The following is an 18,172-nucleotide window of genomic DNA, read 5'->3' on the forward strand; positions in this document are numbered from 1 at the left end:
GGTGGCAGGATTTTCAGTAAAGCCCATCACTTTACAGTGATGCACACTGACTGTATGCATCCACTAGATGTTTCTGTATGTAGAAACCTGTGTAAACATTCAGATCTGCACTGCCCACTCCAGTGTGCCTTCAACTCAGCTGCTCCTCAGATCATTTGAATATCCATAGGACTTCATGTGTTTGCCTTTTGCAAGGAGAACATGTTTTTTCTTTTCTGAATCAGGAGAGCATATACTTTTTCATGGATGTTCTTGTTTCCATCTTGCTGTGGGATATTAATTCCATGAGTTGGCTTCAAGGGAAATCCTTGCTTTAAACATTGTGTAAGTTTTGTGTTTTTTTCATAAAGTGAATGGTTAAAAGCATTCAACTGAATAATACTAATTCACTTTAAGGGTTTGGTAATAAGTTGAGGTGGGTCTGGATACTCAGCTAATGTAAAATGGAAGCAGACAAACAATCACAGGGGGAAATAGCTTTTTAAAAAGGAGGAAGAGAATTATGCTGTAGATGGAAATCTGTACATTCCTCCTGTGTTACAGAGCTTCTTCCCCAAGTATGTGGACTTCGTAAACTTTAATTAAAATTTCATTGGATTTTATGCAGAGTACATATTGATTTTAATTCAATATCATTATTACTTAGCTTTGTAAAAAGCACCATTTTGGAATAAACAAGCCAGAGAAGATTACGCAGTCCCCAGATGACTCAAAGTTTCTGCTGAAGACTCTTACACAAATTAAATCAAATGTATCTGCTCCAAATAAAAAGAAGGTAAGGCTTTTTACTGATTATTTTTATTTTATTTTATTTTCCTTCCAAAATGTTTATTTGGTAACTCGGAGGTTATGATGGATGGGTAATCAAGTAGTAAGTAGTAGTAAGACCTGGAAAGAGAATCTGTGGGACTAAAATGTATATCTACCTTGTCTTAAGCTTGATTTCATTTTTTATTACTTCACTGTTGCTCTTCTATTTTTATATTTTGTAACCATATAATTGCTGAGCATTTTCTAATGAAATGTCATCTTACCCAGACTTGTTTCTAGTGGGTTTCTAAACTTCTGCAAATTGCTCTGCATGTATATGTACTACCATAAAGCTAGACAAATTTTGGCACACCATTTCTCAGAGAACCTCATACCATCTTGAAGAAAAAAAAAGACCCAACAAACTCAACACTTCTGACACTGTTTTTTGGATTTGAAAAATCTAAAGGACATTAAGATTAGAAGACAGAATGAGAAAATGTTTCACAAGTTTAGAAATGATATTTTGCAAATGTGGCTAGAATCTTCTTTTGATAAGACATAAAGCCATTACTTTCCTTTCAGATTAAAGAAAGCAAAGAGAAAGAGAGGTTGGAGAAGAGACTGTTGGAGGAATTATTCAAAATGTTCATGGATTCAGATTCTTTTTACTACAGCCTTACCTATGATCTAACAAATTCTGTGCAGAGACAGAGTGCGTGTGAGAAAACCGACTTGCCACTCTGGCGAAAAGTAAGTGTTCTACATCATGAACTGCACACATAATGGAAAAATTGCTGGTCAAAACTTGACTCATCACACCCTCAGGTAGCACAGTCTACAGTAACTGAAGATTTTGCCCTCTTGCTGGATTCAATGCATGAGAATGAAGTAAAAGTTTCTAGCAGCATGCTCTGAATTGAACTGTTATATTCAAAAGCAGTGAATGCTGAACTTGTGTGTGCAGCTGTGGTCAATAATGTTGGTGTCTTTGCTAGGAGTATTTCTGAATACTGTTGCAAAAAATGCCTCTGTTTTAAACAGGTTGATGACAGATTCTTTTGGAACAAACACATGATTGAAGATCTTATCGTCACTGATGTAAGTTATTTCTAACAAAAGCTGTTTTTTTTTAAGTACTACTTCTAAGAAGAATTTCAGTTACAATGTGTATTTTAAGGCCACATAGAAGTTGACTTAAAAACATGTTTAGATTGGTCGCAATCGGGGATGGCCTTCTGCAACTGACCTACCAGGCAAGTGATGCTCCCTTCTTCCTCCAGCCAAACTTTCAGTTAGCCCATGTTCCGTGCTAGTTAACAAATAAACTCACCTTAGGTGGCTTATTTTAATAAAACAGTGCAGAATAAGCTGTGATATGCCAGTTTGTGCTGTTGTGTGAATGTAAACTTCAGATCTATTCTAAAGCTTTTCTTATTTAAATGATGGAATGATTTTTATCTCCTGAAGTGGAGAATACTGCTTTTATCCTTGCAAAGAATAGCTGATCAGCATAAATAGTAGTGTGGAACAAGTTATTTTGAACTTCTTTTCAGATTAGATAAATGAGGTTTCCTGACTAATGAACAGAATTGAAGAGAGACATACAGTAACTACTTATGGTTGGATGATCTTGTAGGTCCTTTCCAACCTTGTGATTCTAGGATTCTATGATTCTATACTTCTTTTTCTTCAGCATATGGTCTCCTGGACAAAATAGTGAACTGTAACTACTTAATCCATTTGAGGTTGGGCCAAGTAATAGGTTCTTTTAAAGATGCTAGCTGACACCTTACTGTATGTCTTGTATCTGTCTTCATTTGTTAAAAAATTTCTGCTTAGCCTTGTTCTATCTTGCTTCATTTCCACAGGAGGAAGAAAAATCTTAAGTTGCTTTCTTTATCTTATTCCTAGTTTAAAAGTCCTCCAACCAACAGGGAAAAATGCTGATACCTTTTACAGAAATAAGACAAAGATACGACAAAAGCTATTTAAAAATTGAAGGGGATGTGAAGCAGCTGTATATAAATGAGAAATGGGAGAAATAATGGACATGACAATATAGAACCAACAGGAATGGAATGTGATTTTTTTTTTTTTTTTTTTTTTTTTTTTTTTTTTTTTTTTTTTTGTAACCTTCAGAATACTGAAGTGGACTTCTGGATTATGCCCATTATACAAGGATTTGTGCAGATTGAAGAACTTGTAGTCAACTACAGTGAATCTTCTGATGATGAGAAGAGCAGTCCTGAAACGCCACCTCAGGAATCAACTTGTGTAGATGATGTTCATCCAACGTTCCTCGTGGTGCTTATTTCACGACGGAGTCGGCACAGAGCTGGTAAAGAAATGTACCCATCTCTACTTATAGGAGAGCAGTTACTGAAACTAAGCTTCGGAAGTCTCTATTGTGCATCAAATGTATCCTTGGGAGTGATAGTTTTGAGAAGAATTTCCATCTTGATAAAGAGTGCTTAAATTTGAAACCTACAAGACAAACTCTTGCCATTGATCATTGGCTTTGACTGGAGTTCCTTTATTTTTATTTTTAGAGTTCGGATGGGAAGGAAAAAAAAAAAAGCAGTAATGTAGGATTTAGGCATTTTAATACTTAAAATGTGAAGTGATCATTATTCTTGTTCTTCCTAGGAATGCGGTATAAGCGAAGAGGTGTTGATAAAAATGGAAATGTGGCAAATTATGTTGAGACAGAGCAACTGATTCATGTTCATAATCATACTCTTTCGTTTGTACAAACAAGAGGCTCTGTGCCTGTTTTCTGGAGCCAAGTTGGATATAGATACAACCCACGGCCCCGTCTGGACAAGAGTGAGTTTCTAAGTGGAATAATTCAAAATCAGAGTTTCTTCCACACCACCCTGCTCTTAACTCAAAGGCAAAAGAAAGCAAACTTGAAGAATGATTTTTCAAATAAAATGTAGTAGTAGAACAGCAATGTTGGAGCTGATAGAACTGATGATGGACCGCAAAAGAAATTCTGTAGAATGTATTGTGCTGTTTTTAAGCAAGGCTATCTTTGAGTATTGATTTGAGTATGAATTCTTCAAAGAGAACTTACTGCTGAACAGACTGTTTTTGTCTAACACTGCTCTGCTTTGTAGGTGAAAATGAAACAGTGTCCTGTTTTCGTGCACATTTTGAAGAACAGCTGAAAAATTACAAAAAGCAGGTGGGTGTGACATGGTGAAACAGCTCACAAAAAGTTTTTTGCATGCTTCTTGTGATTACTGGAATGATGCTACGTAAATAGAATCTTATCTCAGTTTAGAGTTACCTGACAGGTGTGGTAACTTGCAAAGATGTTTAAGCCTACTTTTATATACCTGTCCTTAGCATTTTATAGCTCTTGTGCTAACGTTCAGCTAATGTCTAGAACTTATTTGATCTCAAGTACAACTTATCAAAGACAATAGCTTATCACAGATCTTTTTTTGACTCTTGTACTACTTACTGCATTGTATGAGTCACATTGCAAAGGGTAACAAGTGTTAAATCTACATTTCTGAACAGGTCATTATTAATCTGGTGGATCAGACAGGCAGAGAGAAGATTATTGGAGATGCTTACCTTAAACAAGTTCTTCTGTACAATAATGCAAATTTGACCTATGTTTCATTTGACTTCCATGAGCACTGGTAAGAAACATACTTAATTGCTTTGCATTTTTTATTAAGCAAAGAACAAAAGGGAGGAGAGAAGCTGTTATTTCTGACTTCTGCATGTGCAACGCACTTCCTTTTGAATAGGGAGAATATCTTGTGTAAAGCAATATAAAAAGTTCAAGTTGGGATTAACAAGCATTGCTTTTTGTAGATTTTTGTCACTGATCTTCATTAAATGTGCACTGTTATGTGAATCTTAATGTTGCTGTGCTTTATTAAGCAAAGGTTTCTTTACATGCTGTAAGTGTGAATTGGTGGCTGACCTGCTTTTCTAACAGTTGAGCATTCTGCATGTAATTCATTGCTATAAGGTATTTTTCTTCCAGAAGAACCCATCACATATTTAGAGAATTCTAATGATGTTCTATAACAAAATAGATAAGATTTTACTTTAATGCAGTATAAATAGCTGCTGTTTTCATGACTCTGCTCTGACATTGGCATGATCTAGTGCTGTGTAGCCTGCCCAAACGTGTGATCTGTCGCATAACCAAGTATTTTCCCTGCTTCCCTCAAGCAGACTGCAGTTATGGACAAATATATTGTCTAAAAACACTTTACTCTTTGCTTCCGAACTTAATATAAGGGATGGATCTGGCCTGGAAAATCATTATTGACCTAGTCTGTCACTACAAGATATTATCTGAAAGCGGGGAAAGGGAAAAGTACTGAAAGTCCTTAAGGTCACATTTTTCTCTGTAAACATCCTGAACTGACACTTAGCAATGAGTTTTCATTTCTGTTTGCTTACTTTTCTTCCAAGAACTGTAGTAATGAGTACTGTTGTTCACATGGCATAAGTGAATAGGGTACTGAAAACACAACTCTTGGCAGAGGTTGTCAGAGGGTGTGTCTGCAGGTGTTACTATTATAGGATGGCTGGAAAAGCAGGGCAGGCTATCCCAGCTTCAGATCCTTTTTTGTTGACTCTGCCATAAATATTACAGAATGGTACTCGTGCCTGAATAGCTGCATATGTGTTTTTCCTTATAGAATCAGCATTTGTCGGATTGCCTATCTCTCCCTTAGCTAAATACTTCATGTCATTTGTTTTCTGTTACTTGCAATGCCAAAGAAAATCACTACTTCAGTTCAAACTAACTGGTATGAAATTCTGTATTGTAGCCGAGGAATGAAGTTTGAAAATGTTCAAACACTGACTGATGCCATTCATGACATTATTCTTGACATGAAGTGGTGCTGGTAGGTACTTAACTGTTTTCAAGCTTGTATTAAGTTGTTTCAGGGGGACAAGTGCCTATTCAGAACCTTGAATTTGTTCTAACTACATGTTTTGTGGTTCCAAATTTGTGCATCGCTGTGTATTCTGTGTTCAGAAGCATTACTTTTCTATACACCTGACAGCAAAAATTCTCAGGTTCTATTTTCTCCTTGAGGTTTACTGCATTTAACATTTCTAAGGCTTCTTACATTTATGGAAAACGCTCATTACTTGACCCATAAAACCTAGAGTGAAAGCCCTACTGTTGAAAACAGTGTTTTCTCAAATAAGTGAGAAATGATAATTAATGCTAAGCATCACACGGTGTGATGATGAGTGAAATTGAACTATAGTCCATGTGTAAAATTTTCTGTGTCTGTAGGGGCTGATAAACTACACTGCTTTCACTGAATTGTTTGTTCTTTAATCTTGAAAGGGTTGATCAAGCTGGTGTGATTTGTAAACAGGAGGGAATTTTTCGAGTTAACTGCATGGACTGTCTGGATCGTACCAACGTAGTGCAGGCTGCTATTGCAAGAGTGGTCATGGAACAGCAGGCATGTATAACTACTGTCATTTTTTTAAAGTATTGAGTTCCTCAAAGTTTTGCTATTATTCACAGGGAAACACACCTATTTGTGTGACCTATTCCAGGGTACTTGCTTTAGCAGAGGGGTTGGACTTGATCTCTTGAGGTCCCTTCCAACCCCTGCAGCTCAGTGAAGTTTTTGTTACTGGATAAAGCTAAATTAACATCTGCTGGAAAGGGTCTTTGCAAACTGTTTGGAGAGCCATGAAGCTGCTAATATAACTCAAAATCGTTTTAAAACAGTGGTGCCTACTCTCTTTCTTCAGAGAGGAAGGGACTGTCCACATCTTGATCATTCTTTTGTTTGGATTTAGTCATTTCAGTTTAAAATGTGCAATAACATAAAGTTAGTGTCCCAGACAGTTTGATAATCTGCCCTCTCCAGTATGTAATAGTACTTGTAAATGTAACATAGGTTGGGGGAATCACTGAAGCTTCTAAAATGAACAAATCTGGCTGTACTTAAGCAAGGGATAGAAAATAGAGTGGGCCTTCCATAAATACAAAGATTGAATGGCTCTAAGCCTTTTATCTGGCAGTTGCTGTTTGCAGATAATAAACAGGTTTCTACTTCCATTACCAATGTAAATTCAAAAGCCATCTTTCTAAATAGGTGATTGCATGGAACGTGGAGAGGTCTTTTTTAATAATTATTGTAATATTAGCTATGATGTGCTCTGTCCTTCCCAAATTATAGCCAAAGCACTTAAGAATCAATTCATAACTGAGAAAACACTGGGAGTTGATTGATGTGAAGTGGCATATTTACAATTACATGCATCTTTCCTTTGTGTCTTCTAGGAACTGTAGGATTAGCTTTACGTCAGTTGGGAACTTAATAGGGTTTGCAAAGTAAATGAATAGCCTTGTATCAATTCTAACCTATGTTGCAAACATACATACTTGAGCATTTTTAATTCTAAGTTGCAAATTGAGGTTTGTCCAGGTATCACTACAGTAGGTCTAACATTTAGTGTCTCCTGCAGTTACGTATAATAGTATTAATTTCAGAATGGGAAACTCTACAGCTTTACCAATTTAATAAGTGGACTTCAGTTGTTATACCTGAGACTTACCTGGGAAAACCTGAAAGTACTGGGTGCTCTGAAGAGCACACAAGCTTTTATTATAAACACAACATACCAAGTTGCCATTAAAGTTTTCTTTTGGGGAAGGAGTGAGTCTGAAGATGGAGTGACTCTACTGGCTTTAGTGTCTACAAGAAAAATCTTCGTGGCATGCTTCTTTTCTTGCAACTAGAAAGAGATTCCACTTTATTTCCAAACCTTTGACTATGAGTACCTTTGTAATAAAAGTAATTAGCTTGTTTAACCTTTTAGAACTTTAACATGGATAACAGCTCACGTTCTCCTGATATTTTCCATAAGAAGGATTTATATTAACAAGTATGTCAAATTCCAGCTCAAAAAACTGGGTGTGATGCCTCCAGAGCAGCCTTTGCCGGTGAAATGCAATAGGATCTACCAGATAATATGGGCAAACAACGGGGATGCCATAAGCCGGCAGTATGCTGGCACAGCAGCCTTGAAGGTAAAGAGTCAACTGTTACCTGTTTTGTTATGGAGCAGTGTGCTACATTGTAGTTTTTACCTCCAATGGAAAGCTGTTGTCTTATGGAAGAAGAATTATCCACCTACTCTGTCTTCCTGGCAGAGATTGTGGCCTTTTAACAGAAGAACACTTTGTACTAAAGCTGAGGAAGGCTTGAGTGTCCAGGTGTCTTTTGGAACTGCTGGCTCTAGATAACTTTATTCTGTTAGTTTCGTGTCTAGATGCATTGCTCTTAGGTGAGCTAAGAGTTTAAGATTTATTATATGCTTTACTTAAGTAAGCAGAGTTAGAGTACTTTTAAGCACAGCTGAGGTACTTCAAAAGTACTCTGAGCGACTTAATATCAGGCTATTGTAGATAGTAGGATGATAATAATTTAGTTTTTGTTCCATAAGTTTACTTAATTAGTTGTAGTACAATCTAACAAGAAAAGAATCAGGTGTGAAGTCCATTCCTGTCCACTCCTTAAGCTTTTAGATGACTTTGAAAAACCACAGACGTAGAATTGAAGCTACTTCCTGTGTGTTCCATTGGAACAATTCCTGCTATCTGGTACTGGAGAAAATCTATGCAGGAAGAATGCTTTACACTTAAATCTGTTTTTAAATCTCTCTACTAAACTTTGATTTGTTTGTTACACTAGTCTTTTTATTGCAATCAAAAATGCCCAACGCTCTTGTCTTACTACTAGTATTTGGCTTTAACTAGATAAAACTTGATTTACAGGCATAAATTTTTAGTTCTTCTGCTTGCTGGATATCTCTACCCACTATTGGGGTTAACATTTTGATTGTGAGATTTCTTTCAACTTAAAGATGAAATATACTTGACGTTCATAACAGTAGTTATCAGGATTTTTAGAACTACTCTATATCAGTTCTCAAGTTCTCTGAAAATAATCAGAATCCTCTAATGAAGTATGACTACCAAGGCTGCTTCTTACTCACCTTCTAGATCACAGAAGGCATAAGAAGGCATAGAAATTTGTTTCTGAGGCAGTGTGGATATCTGCTGTTTTCTTTCAGTATGTTGAAGTTAGCTTACTTTAGTAGCAGAGGCAAAAAAAGATGCAAACCATTCTGAGTAAGCTCCATTGTTTCAATAATGTTTGTTTGATAAAGGACAACAATTTTTTTGAGGTGTTTGAGCATCCCAAACTGAGCTATTAAACGTCTGGCTTGAATATTAGGTGCCATTTATCTGATTAGCTTTTCATTACAATTATACACAGAATTATATTTCTGTCAAAAGTACAAGATTCTCTGAAGAGTCAAATGATGCCATGAGAAATACTTTGCTTTTCTAAGAACATTTATTCTCAACTTGTCTATGGAAATAGTTATTTGAACATCACTGCTGAGCTGTTGTTTGTTCAATCTGGAGTATCAGGATGTCAAAGCTTTTGAGCTAAGTCTGCTGCTTCTAAGCTGTGTGTGTGCATGACGTGCATGTTCTTGTAACAGGGTGACTTCACAAGGACTGGTGAAAGAAAGCTGGCAGGAGTAATGAAGGATGGAGTAAATTCTGCAAACAGATATTACCTGAATCGTTTCAGGGATGCTTATAGGCAAGCAGTCATAGGTAAGGATAAATCTTCAGTTAAACTAGATTATTGTGCTTAAGTCTGTTCAGAATCATCTTGGCTTTATCTTTGACTGCTTTTTCTGTGTGCCCCTGGTGTGTGTATACATACATAACATTCATTTCTTTGCAGTGGACACCAAAGGAAACAAGCATTTGGACATTAAACACAACTCAGTTCCATGGAATATGTAGCATATGCAATATGTGGGATAAATCACTATAGAATTTGTTCCTAACTTAATTTTAGCATTAATTCTCTTGTGACGTCTCTTAAACAAAGGAAGGTTCAAATTTATGTAGGAAAGCTTTCATAATTGTAGATACTTGAAAAGTGGTTAATTAATCTTTCTGAACAGAATGTTGCCTGAATTGAGAACTCTGTAGGTACAATTTTGTCTTCTGTCAGCAAAAAAGATTACAGCTCACTATTTTAAGAACCACTGGAGGAACTGACAAAGCAATTCACAGACTACTGTTGTATATTGCTGAACTGTTGGCAGCTTCTTATTGATATCTTGTGTTTTTAAATCTAGACTTGATGCAGGGTATCCCTGTAACAGAGGATCTCTACTCCATATTTACAAAAGAGAAAGAGCATGAAGCCCTGCACAAGGAGAATCTGAGAAGCCATCAGGAATTGATTAGTCAGTTGTTGCAGAGCTACATGAAACTGCTTTTACCAGATGATGAAAAATTCCATGGAGGATGGGCACTTATTGATTGTGACCCAAGGTTTGTTGAATGAACTGACCAATCATAACTGACCAGCTGCTATCACATCTTCTGTTAATTACTTCTGACAAGTTATATAACTTTGATAACTGGTATGTTAAACAAGTGCAGATGTTCAGCTGTGAACTACAGTTGAGTAGTTGTGAGAGTAAAGGTCTTAGAAACCTTGTGTTTTATCTCAGATGCCATAAAAATGGTGGGTGCTTGAGTTTTTTGAAAAATCATCTGGCTATATGTGGAGAATGTGGTAGACAGGACTTCTAACTCCCCTTAGTTCCAGAAGGGGCTGTTTGATCTGTATTTCCTTATTCTTCCTCTACAAAGCAATAACTCGACTTCAAATTCATTGGATCATGTTAAATTCTGGTGTAATAGATGAGTAGTAGGAAATCCTAGGTGGCTCTTCATGATGATAGTGAGCATAAATAAATTCTAATTTCGTTGATAAGTCTCCTTATCAAGTTCAGAGTATGCTGAAGTATAATAGATAAACAATGGTCAGATCTTCTGCAGGCTAAACTTTAACTTTTCTCCTCCTTCAGTCTCATTGATGCCACTCATAAAGATGTGGATGTTCTGCTGTTGCTTTCTAATTCTGCCTACTACGTGGCCTAGTAAGTTACCAGCTTCTCTTACTTTGTGTAGTTTACTTTTACTAGCTTTGTTTCAAATTAGTAAGTTTTAAACTCTGATTCTTTTTCTAGTTACGATGATGAAATTGACAAGGTGAATCAGTACCAAAGGCTAAGCCTTGAAGCACTGGAAAAAATAGAAATAGGTAAGAATACATAATGCATGTGTTTCTTGAATGCTCTTAACAACAGCTCGCCCAGTTTGTAGTTTGCTTTGAATAGAAACAGCAAGCTTCCACACGACAGCAAGCTTCCACACGTGTTGCATCCTGTGCAGTGCATCCTAGACATTTGCTCTCTTGCTGATAAGACTCCAGAGTTCTTTCACAATCTTTTGATCTGGTCCTGCTTGTAATGGAAGCTTTGATCACTGGTAGGGCTCTAAAGCAACAACAACAAAAATGCACTCTCAAACTCTTCCAAAAAATACCAAAGCACCAAAGCCAACACCATCAATTCATCAAACCAAAATGAATCTCTCAAATGCCAGTAACTGATTGATCAAATTCTGTAATCAGTTACAGGTATGTGTATTTGGTGGACTTCTTTATTTGATCCAAATACAGCAGTTGTCTCTCAGTTGTGTTTCAGATCTGTTTCATAGCTTTTTAAAGTTTGTTCTTTTTCAGTAAGGTCTGATAAGGAAAATTCTATTTTGGAATTGTTTTATGTTGATTAACTTCTATTGTTGCCCCCCTTCCTGAAGTTAAATCATCCATTACAGAACGCCTCATGATTTTATCACCTCCTTGCTGTAATTCTCACTATGTGTGTATAATTCCTAAGAATTCTTTGGAAAAGTCTGCCTCACTTGTGGATTTCCACAATACACCTTGATTTACCAAATAAAGTTGAAACAGCAAGAGCAAATACCTTGCTAAAAACACATAACACCTCCAGCTGTCCAGTGATAGGAACAATGCACCTTTGAAGTGCATTGAAAAGTTGAAGTACTTGATTTAAATTGTGGAACTTATTGGTGAATACATAACTTTCTCTCTTTAATCTTCTCAGAAACATTTCCTAGGACATAGGATGGAATAGATGCAGAATTTTTCTCCTCTCTGAGAGGATGGTCTGTAATAAACAGGCAGGATTATAACAAAGTGCATGAAGTCCAGTTGCTCTTTGGAAGTATTTGATAACTTAGTTATTGTGGAAAACCTTTCATTTAAAATGCCTGTGCTATTTAAACAAAACGTGAAGGTGTTTCTTACTTGTTTAGGTATAGTCTCCACAATACCTTTCTCATTATGCCGTTCAAGGATATTTCTAATGTTGTTTTTATCTCAGGGCCTGAGCCTACTCTCTTTGGCAAACCCAAGTTCTCCTGCATGAGGCTACACTACAAGTACAAGGACACAAGTGGATATTTTCACACCCTTCGAGCTGTGGTACGCAACCCAGATGAAGATGGAAAAGGTTTGTTTCTTGTGTAAAAGCTTTATATGTGAAAGTGTACTAATTATACCAGCTTTCGCTAGAAAACCTTTTCCATAGCTGTTAAAATTTATCCACCATAGGTTGTTTTGATATAACTAACTCTTCTACTGGAGGAAGGGGAAGAAAGCTGTATATCCTATGTGTACGCTGAACTGTGACTATTTTAGCAGAGAAAAATAAGCTTCAGATGTGGTTTTAAGCAATACTTTCATCTAGAATGAAGTCTCCAATTTTGGAGTAACGAAGATGTAGATATGAGGATAAAACAGACTTCATATTGGCTCCTAATGAGCATAAGAAATTGGTTTAGTTACTGAAAGCAACATCTGGAAACATTCTTGCTTCTTGTTTAACTAAATAAAAGAAACTCTAATAGGGAAAACCATCACTCTTTACCTGGAGCACTGAATTTAATCAAGGATTTAGACTAAGTATAATTGTGTGTGTTCCATCTGCAAATGTATTATGGCAGTGATTCATTTACACCCAGTGCTTAAGGAGCATCTATTTCCTTAGATTCATTTGTAAGCTTTTAATCAGTTGCAACTTGAGTGTAACTCTAAAGAATAGGGGGGGGAAACCCAACCTTAATTAAGTTACAAAAAAAAAAATCTAATTTTAGATCTTGGGATGAGGAGATGTCAAGTTTTTAAATCTGACAGGCTGCTAATTGGATTTCAGACACTCTTCAGTGCATAGCAGAAATGCTGCGAATCACAAAGCAAGCAATGGGATCAGATGTGCCTATTATTGAGAAAAAGCTGGAAAGGTGAGTGCTTTAATCATGCACATCTTTGTCCCAATTTTGCTGTCCTCAGTGGCTAAGATTACAACAGTAAAATGTGTGATACCTAAAAGAAAGAAAGAATCCTGCTTTCTAGTTAGGAAAAAAATATATATTTTTAGATTAAATCATCTGAAATGTTAAACAACCCCAGATAGTGTTTTGGGTCTTGCGTGAAGAACGTTGGTAGAAGATGAGGTGACGTTTAACTCTTAAGAATGTCTTAGAGTAGTAGACAGTGTGAGACTTGGTGTTTTTAGAATTTACATTTCTTTATAAAGCAACAAAAATGGAAAAGAAAAAAATTGCTAATGTCTTGTACACCAGAATGTAGGGATGCAAGTATTTAGTCTGAGTAAATGTGAAGTGTCCAAGGCTTTATTTTTGTTCCTACAAGAAATAAACTGCTTAAATGTATGGTCTAGAAACAGATAATGCAAGAACTGTGGTATGAAGCTTTAAAAACAGAAATGAAGAATGTAGTTTACTTCCCAAGAAATATGGACTTTTGTGCCTGAGTTAATAGCTTGTTCTCTGAGATGGCTGGAATCTGAACTAATGAACACCTGTGTATTAATCAGAATGGCACATCAGTTTTCATTTTTGCAAGCTCACTTAGAGGACAGTTCTAAAGTACTTCTTTTGGATAATTTGTCTAGTGAGATATAATCAACTTAAAAGTAATTCGTATCTCCAAATACTGGTGAGGTGTTAGAAATCATTTAACAACAGTGGAGTACAAATAAGAGGAAGGCTACTTGATATCTAATATATTTTACTAGTTCATTGCAGTTCAAACTGCATGAGCTAGAAAATGTTTTTTGCTTGACAGTTTACTGCTGTGCTGCACAACACATCAGAGCATGCATTCAGTAACTTTCTTATGCATCTGATTACTGGGCTATCGTTTCAATTTCTGCTCAGCTGGAAAAAGAAGCAAGAAAATTTTGCTTACAGGCCCTAAATACTGATTTATTTATTTTTTTCCTAAATCTCAATATAGATTGCATCATAAACGGAGTAGGAATTATAAGGACACAGACATCAAATAGTTTCATCTGAAACTACAACTATTTGCATATTTTTGCCTTGTTTTGAATGCTGTTCTGTCACACCTTTGTTCTTGTTTTTAATTTGATGAGCTTATATGGGTACAGTTTATGTAAAGTGCCAATCTCTATGGAAATAGACTGGAAAATGGTGAATACTTGGTGTTTATAGATGAAATGCTCTTAGTTGGACACTAGAGATTGGTTTTTCTTCCAGGAAGAGCAGCAAACCTCACGAAGACATCATTGGCATTCGCTCTCAGAACAGAGGGTCCCTGGCACAAGGCAAGAATTACTTACTCAGCAAGTTTTCGTCTCTCAATCAGAAAGTGAAACAAACCAAATCCAACGTGAACATCAGCAATCTTCGGAAGTTAGGCAGCTTCACCAAACCTGAAGTGAAAGTTAATTTTTTAAAACCAAATTTGAAAGTTAATCTTTGGAAATCAGACAGCAGCCTTGAAACTTTAGAGAATCCAGCAGTAGATACTAAAGTCCATGCTGAATCTGATACAGAAATGTCAGATAATGATTCTTTCCACTCAGATGATTTTCTGACGAATTCTAAATCTGACGAGGACAACCAGTTAACTGACTCACTAGAGAACATAGGGCAGATAGATTACGTGCTGCCTAGCTGTGGTATCATTGCCTCAGCTCCACGGCTGGGCAGTCGGTCCCAGTCTGTAAGCAGCACTGATATGAACATCAGCATCCATGTTCCAACTGAGATTCATGTCACTCAAGCTAACCAGTCCGACTGTGAAGATGTACCTGAACCTTCTGCTGACAGTGCAGAGATGGAATTTGCTAAACCTATTGATGTGTACTGCCAGAGGTTTGTACAGGATGCTCAAAATAAAATGTCAGATGCTTTGGAGTCAGAGATTTGCTCTCAAGAGCCACATCATGCAATAAATGAAACCAGCAATAATGTGTGTAAGGAAGCAGAAAACAAGACTGAAACTATCACAGGCATTCCTTCCAGGCCATCCAAGCTGGATGTACAGTCTTCTGAGCCAAATCCTCAGCTCTTAGCTGTTGATGGGACTGACTTCACTAAATCTCACAGAAGCCCAGGATCTGCTTCTGGTATCCCTGAGACAGGACTCCACACAACTCCTTCTCCAGCTGACAGTAGCAGCAGCAGGGCTGTATCTCCTTTTGCTAAAATTCGCAGTTCCATGGTCCAGGTTGCAAACATCACACAAGCAGGATTGACTCAAGGAATTAATTTTGCTGTGGCAAAGGTCCAGAAGAGCCCTGCAGAATCAGACGCTCTACATGAAATCAAACAAAAAGAACTGAAAGAAATGTTTACACAATGTCAGACACGAATAATTCAAATTTAGTTGTTAATGGAGTGTTCTTCTTGTTGTGGCTTTTAATATACCAATACTTAAAAAAAAAACACCCTAACAAAAACCCAAGAACCCTATATTGGAGTTCACTGTAGCATTAACTGCTAATGAATAACGGGATCAAAAATATGGATTACTTGTTTACAGTGCAAGAGATGCAAATGAATTTGGTTCTGGCTTCAGAATTCCCTTAGGCAGCTGAGACAAAAGAAGGGTAAATCATGTTTGAACAGGTAGTTTAGACACTGGGACTTAGTAAGCATGCTGTTTATCTTAAATCTGTTGCACAGGTGTTTTTTTGGGATTAATTTTGTAGCTCTTCTGACTTATGTAGAGAATATTTATACTCAAATGGTTATTGTACTGCACTTCTGTGACCTTACTTACCTTGCACTGCACCAGCAAAATAACTTCTTAATAGTAGATTACATGTTATTTATTTTTGGACTAATATTTTTACTTGTTTCCATTGAAGTTTTAGATGCAATTTTCTATGAATTGTGCCTCTACAATGAGAAATGTGCTTTTTTGTTTTTTTGTTTTTGTATTTAATTACGTTAATCAGCAATTAAGACTTCTCACTGTTCTTTTCTTTCCACACTGCCTGGGCCACTTTCCGTAAAGATATGATATCCTGATACAATCTGAAATATCCACAATCCTGCAGTGCAAATTTATCTTGTAGATTTGAGGTAAAGGGAAGTGAGGCAAATGCTCTATTTTTTTTTTTCCAGATTAAAGCTGTTCCACACCCTTTATCCAAATTCTAGGTAGTGGCAATACACTCACATTTTGAGTTAGTGTAACACAAGACCAGCCAGATACCTGAACTTCAAGCATTGTGACCCCCCCATGCTGTCACTCTCCTTGTATATTCTAATTGTCCAGCTGGAAAGATGTAACCTTTAAAACAGAAGGCAAATGTTTCATAAAGTCAGTGTTGACATCAGAGCATAGTTGTCTTTATCATCTAATCAAAACCAAATTCATTACCAGCTCAAGCTTTGCATACTTGCAGAATAAGGCTAACCTTGCACTCATGCTGGGAACCAGGTTTAAAAGAAAAACACCAAACAGCACATATATGTGTCAAAAGATTATTCTGTCCAGAAATGCCTTGCACTGCCATCCTCGTGCAGGACATTACCCCAAAGCAGATGTCGCTATGCTGTGGTTCATAACTCTACCTACTCTAACCACTGTTACAGAGCCAGTGCCTCTCTGTTCTAGTCCATGTACTGTAGGTAGGCTGCACGTGGTGTTTTTAAAAGTAGTGTCATGGGTAGGCTAGTACAGTGTCTTAGGACTTGTTCATCTGAGATCATTGTCTGATCTTCATCTAAACTGAACTGTCTGAAACTTTATTTATTTGTTTTACTGAAGTGATGTGGGTTTGGGATTTTTTGAGTGTCTATACTTGTGGCTCTATTTAAAATTAAACTACTGCTGTATTTTAATGTAAGCAATATATGAGATATTTTAATAAAAAAAGTAGAACCCAAAGCTGCTTCCGTGCATGTTGTCAAGGTATATGCTACTATATAAGTCTGGAAGGTTAAGTTTCAAAGGAGGGGGTAGGTTGCTTTGACCCTTTATCTGGCAGAGACCTTTTATCATTTTCTCCTGGAGCTGCAGTGCTACAACATTAGCCTGAAGGGGAAAAGTCATAGATATATCCAGAAAATGCTCCTAAGAAACTGCTGAAAATGACACAGAACTTGCATAGCTTCTGGGGGAGGGAGAATTCCCACAAAGCTGGAGTAGCTGGAAGAAATTTTGTCATTTTGGTAGGAAAGAGAAACTGACCCATGCGAATATTTGCATTCATACAAGCACAGAAGGGCTTGGGGAGAACTTTAAAGCTCATCTGCTTCTACTACTCTGACTGGGGGCTGATTGCACCCACCATCCGACCTGGCCTTGACCGCTTTCAGAATCTGTCAGTTAATGTGTGATAAACATTAACATACTCTTAATGCTTGAAATAGCTTTCAGTTTCAAGGAGGCCTGATACTAAGGCAGAGGCAAGGGCATGTCTGAAAGCGATAAGACCAACTCACCTCGCCTTGGCTAGCCTTCTAAAGGCTTTGCAAACAGGGAAAGGAAGCTACAAAACACCTCATTGCAACTGTGCAGCCAAAACAGGGTTTCTCCGTGCTCCCTCCATACATTTCACTATGAAGTGAGCAGCACTCTCCAGTGTACATACCATACACCCACCTTAAAATTTCACTAGCCTTTGTTGCTGTTGCCAAGGTTATCTAGCAGCTTCAGAAAGTAGAGGAAGCAGCCGTGTGACACTGCACACTGGAGCTCACTTCTTCTATAAGCTGTCTTATTTTCTTGAAGAGACAGTATCATAACAAAATCATCATTAAGAGAACACTTACAGGCTGTATTTTTGCATTTTTCCCCAGAGTGGAGACAGGTTTTAGATAAACACATCTTTAAGCTGAAAAAACAATATTGGCTGAAGTCAAAAGTGTATAAAAAAAAACTTTATAATTGAGTACCATTAAGTTGCAGACAAAAAAAACAATTTCAAGTTGCTTCTGCTGTGCAGCTACCATTGTGCTTGGAACAGAAAATGCAATAAACTAGCAGCTTCCTGTTAACACTGTCTCACTCAGAAAGTAAGGTGGCTTAGGCTTAATGTAAAGTTCACAAAAGAATATTTAGTCTTATCGAGAATTAACTGTGATTCATATACTTTAAGCTCTCCATGGGGGCAGAAGCCCTACCCTTGTACCATCTTTATGGATTATTCTGTA

The 18,172-nt window shown here is 37.0% G+C and overlaps 1 protein-coding gene across 6 annotated transcripts in view; it reads left to right on the top strand.

Annotated features, from left to right (window-relative positions):
• INPP5F (inositol polyphosphate-5-phosphatase F) overlaps positions 1 to 16,919 on the top strand; it is a 949,391-nt gene extending 932,472 nt beyond the window's left edge. For 5 of the 6 annotated variants that reach the window (XM_048944056.1, XM_048944054.1, XM_048944057.1 and 2 more), the window contains exons 4-20: positions 647 to 775; positions 1,336 to 1,503; positions 1,795 to 1,851; positions 2,893 to 3,091; positions 3,400 to 3,579; positions 3,873 to 3,940; positions 4,282 to 4,406; positions 5,559 to 5,636; positions 6,092 to 6,212; positions 7,667 to 7,795; positions 9,280 to 9,397; positions 9,934 to 10,132; positions 10,675 to 10,746; positions 10,837 to 10,910; positions 12,058 to 12,186; positions 12,889 to 12,976; positions 14,258 to 16,919. In XM_048944056.1, the coding sequence (XP_048800013.1) occupies positions 1,396 to 1,503; positions 1,795 to 1,851; positions 2,893 to 3,091; positions 3,400 to 3,579; positions 3,873 to 3,940; positions 4,282 to 4,406; positions 5,559 to 5,636; positions 6,092 to 6,212; positions 7,667 to 7,795; positions 9,280 to 9,397; positions 9,934 to 10,132; positions 10,675 to 10,746; positions 10,837 to 10,910; positions 12,058 to 12,186; positions 12,889 to 12,976; positions 14,258 to 15,392 (2,880 nt within the window). In that variant the 5' untranslated portion in view covers positions 647 to 775; positions 1,336 to 1,395 and the 3' untranslated portion in view covers positions 15,393 to 16,919. Of the gene's footprint in view, positions 1 to 224; positions 325 to 646; positions 776 to 1,335; positions 1,504 to 1,794; positions 1,852 to 2,892; positions 3,092 to 3,399; positions 3,580 to 3,872; positions 3,941 to 4,281; positions 4,407 to 5,558; positions 5,637 to 6,091; positions 6,213 to 7,666; positions 7,796 to 9,279; positions 9,398 to 9,933; positions 10,133 to 10,674; positions 10,747 to 10,836; positions 10,911 to 12,057; positions 12,187 to 12,888; positions 12,977 to 14,257 lie in introns of all 6 variants that reach the window. The other variant, XM_048944052.1, reaches the window with a different exon arrangement.
• The last annotated feature ends 1,253 nt before the right edge of the window (positions 16,920 to 18,172 follow it).

This window comes from Lagopus muta, chromosome 5, assembly GCF_023343835.1.
Source record: "Lagopus muta isolate bLagMut1 chromosome 5, bLagMut1 primary, whole genome shotgun sequence".
NCBI lineage: Eukaryota > Metazoa > Chordata > Aves > Galliformes > Phasianidae > Lagopus > Lagopus muta.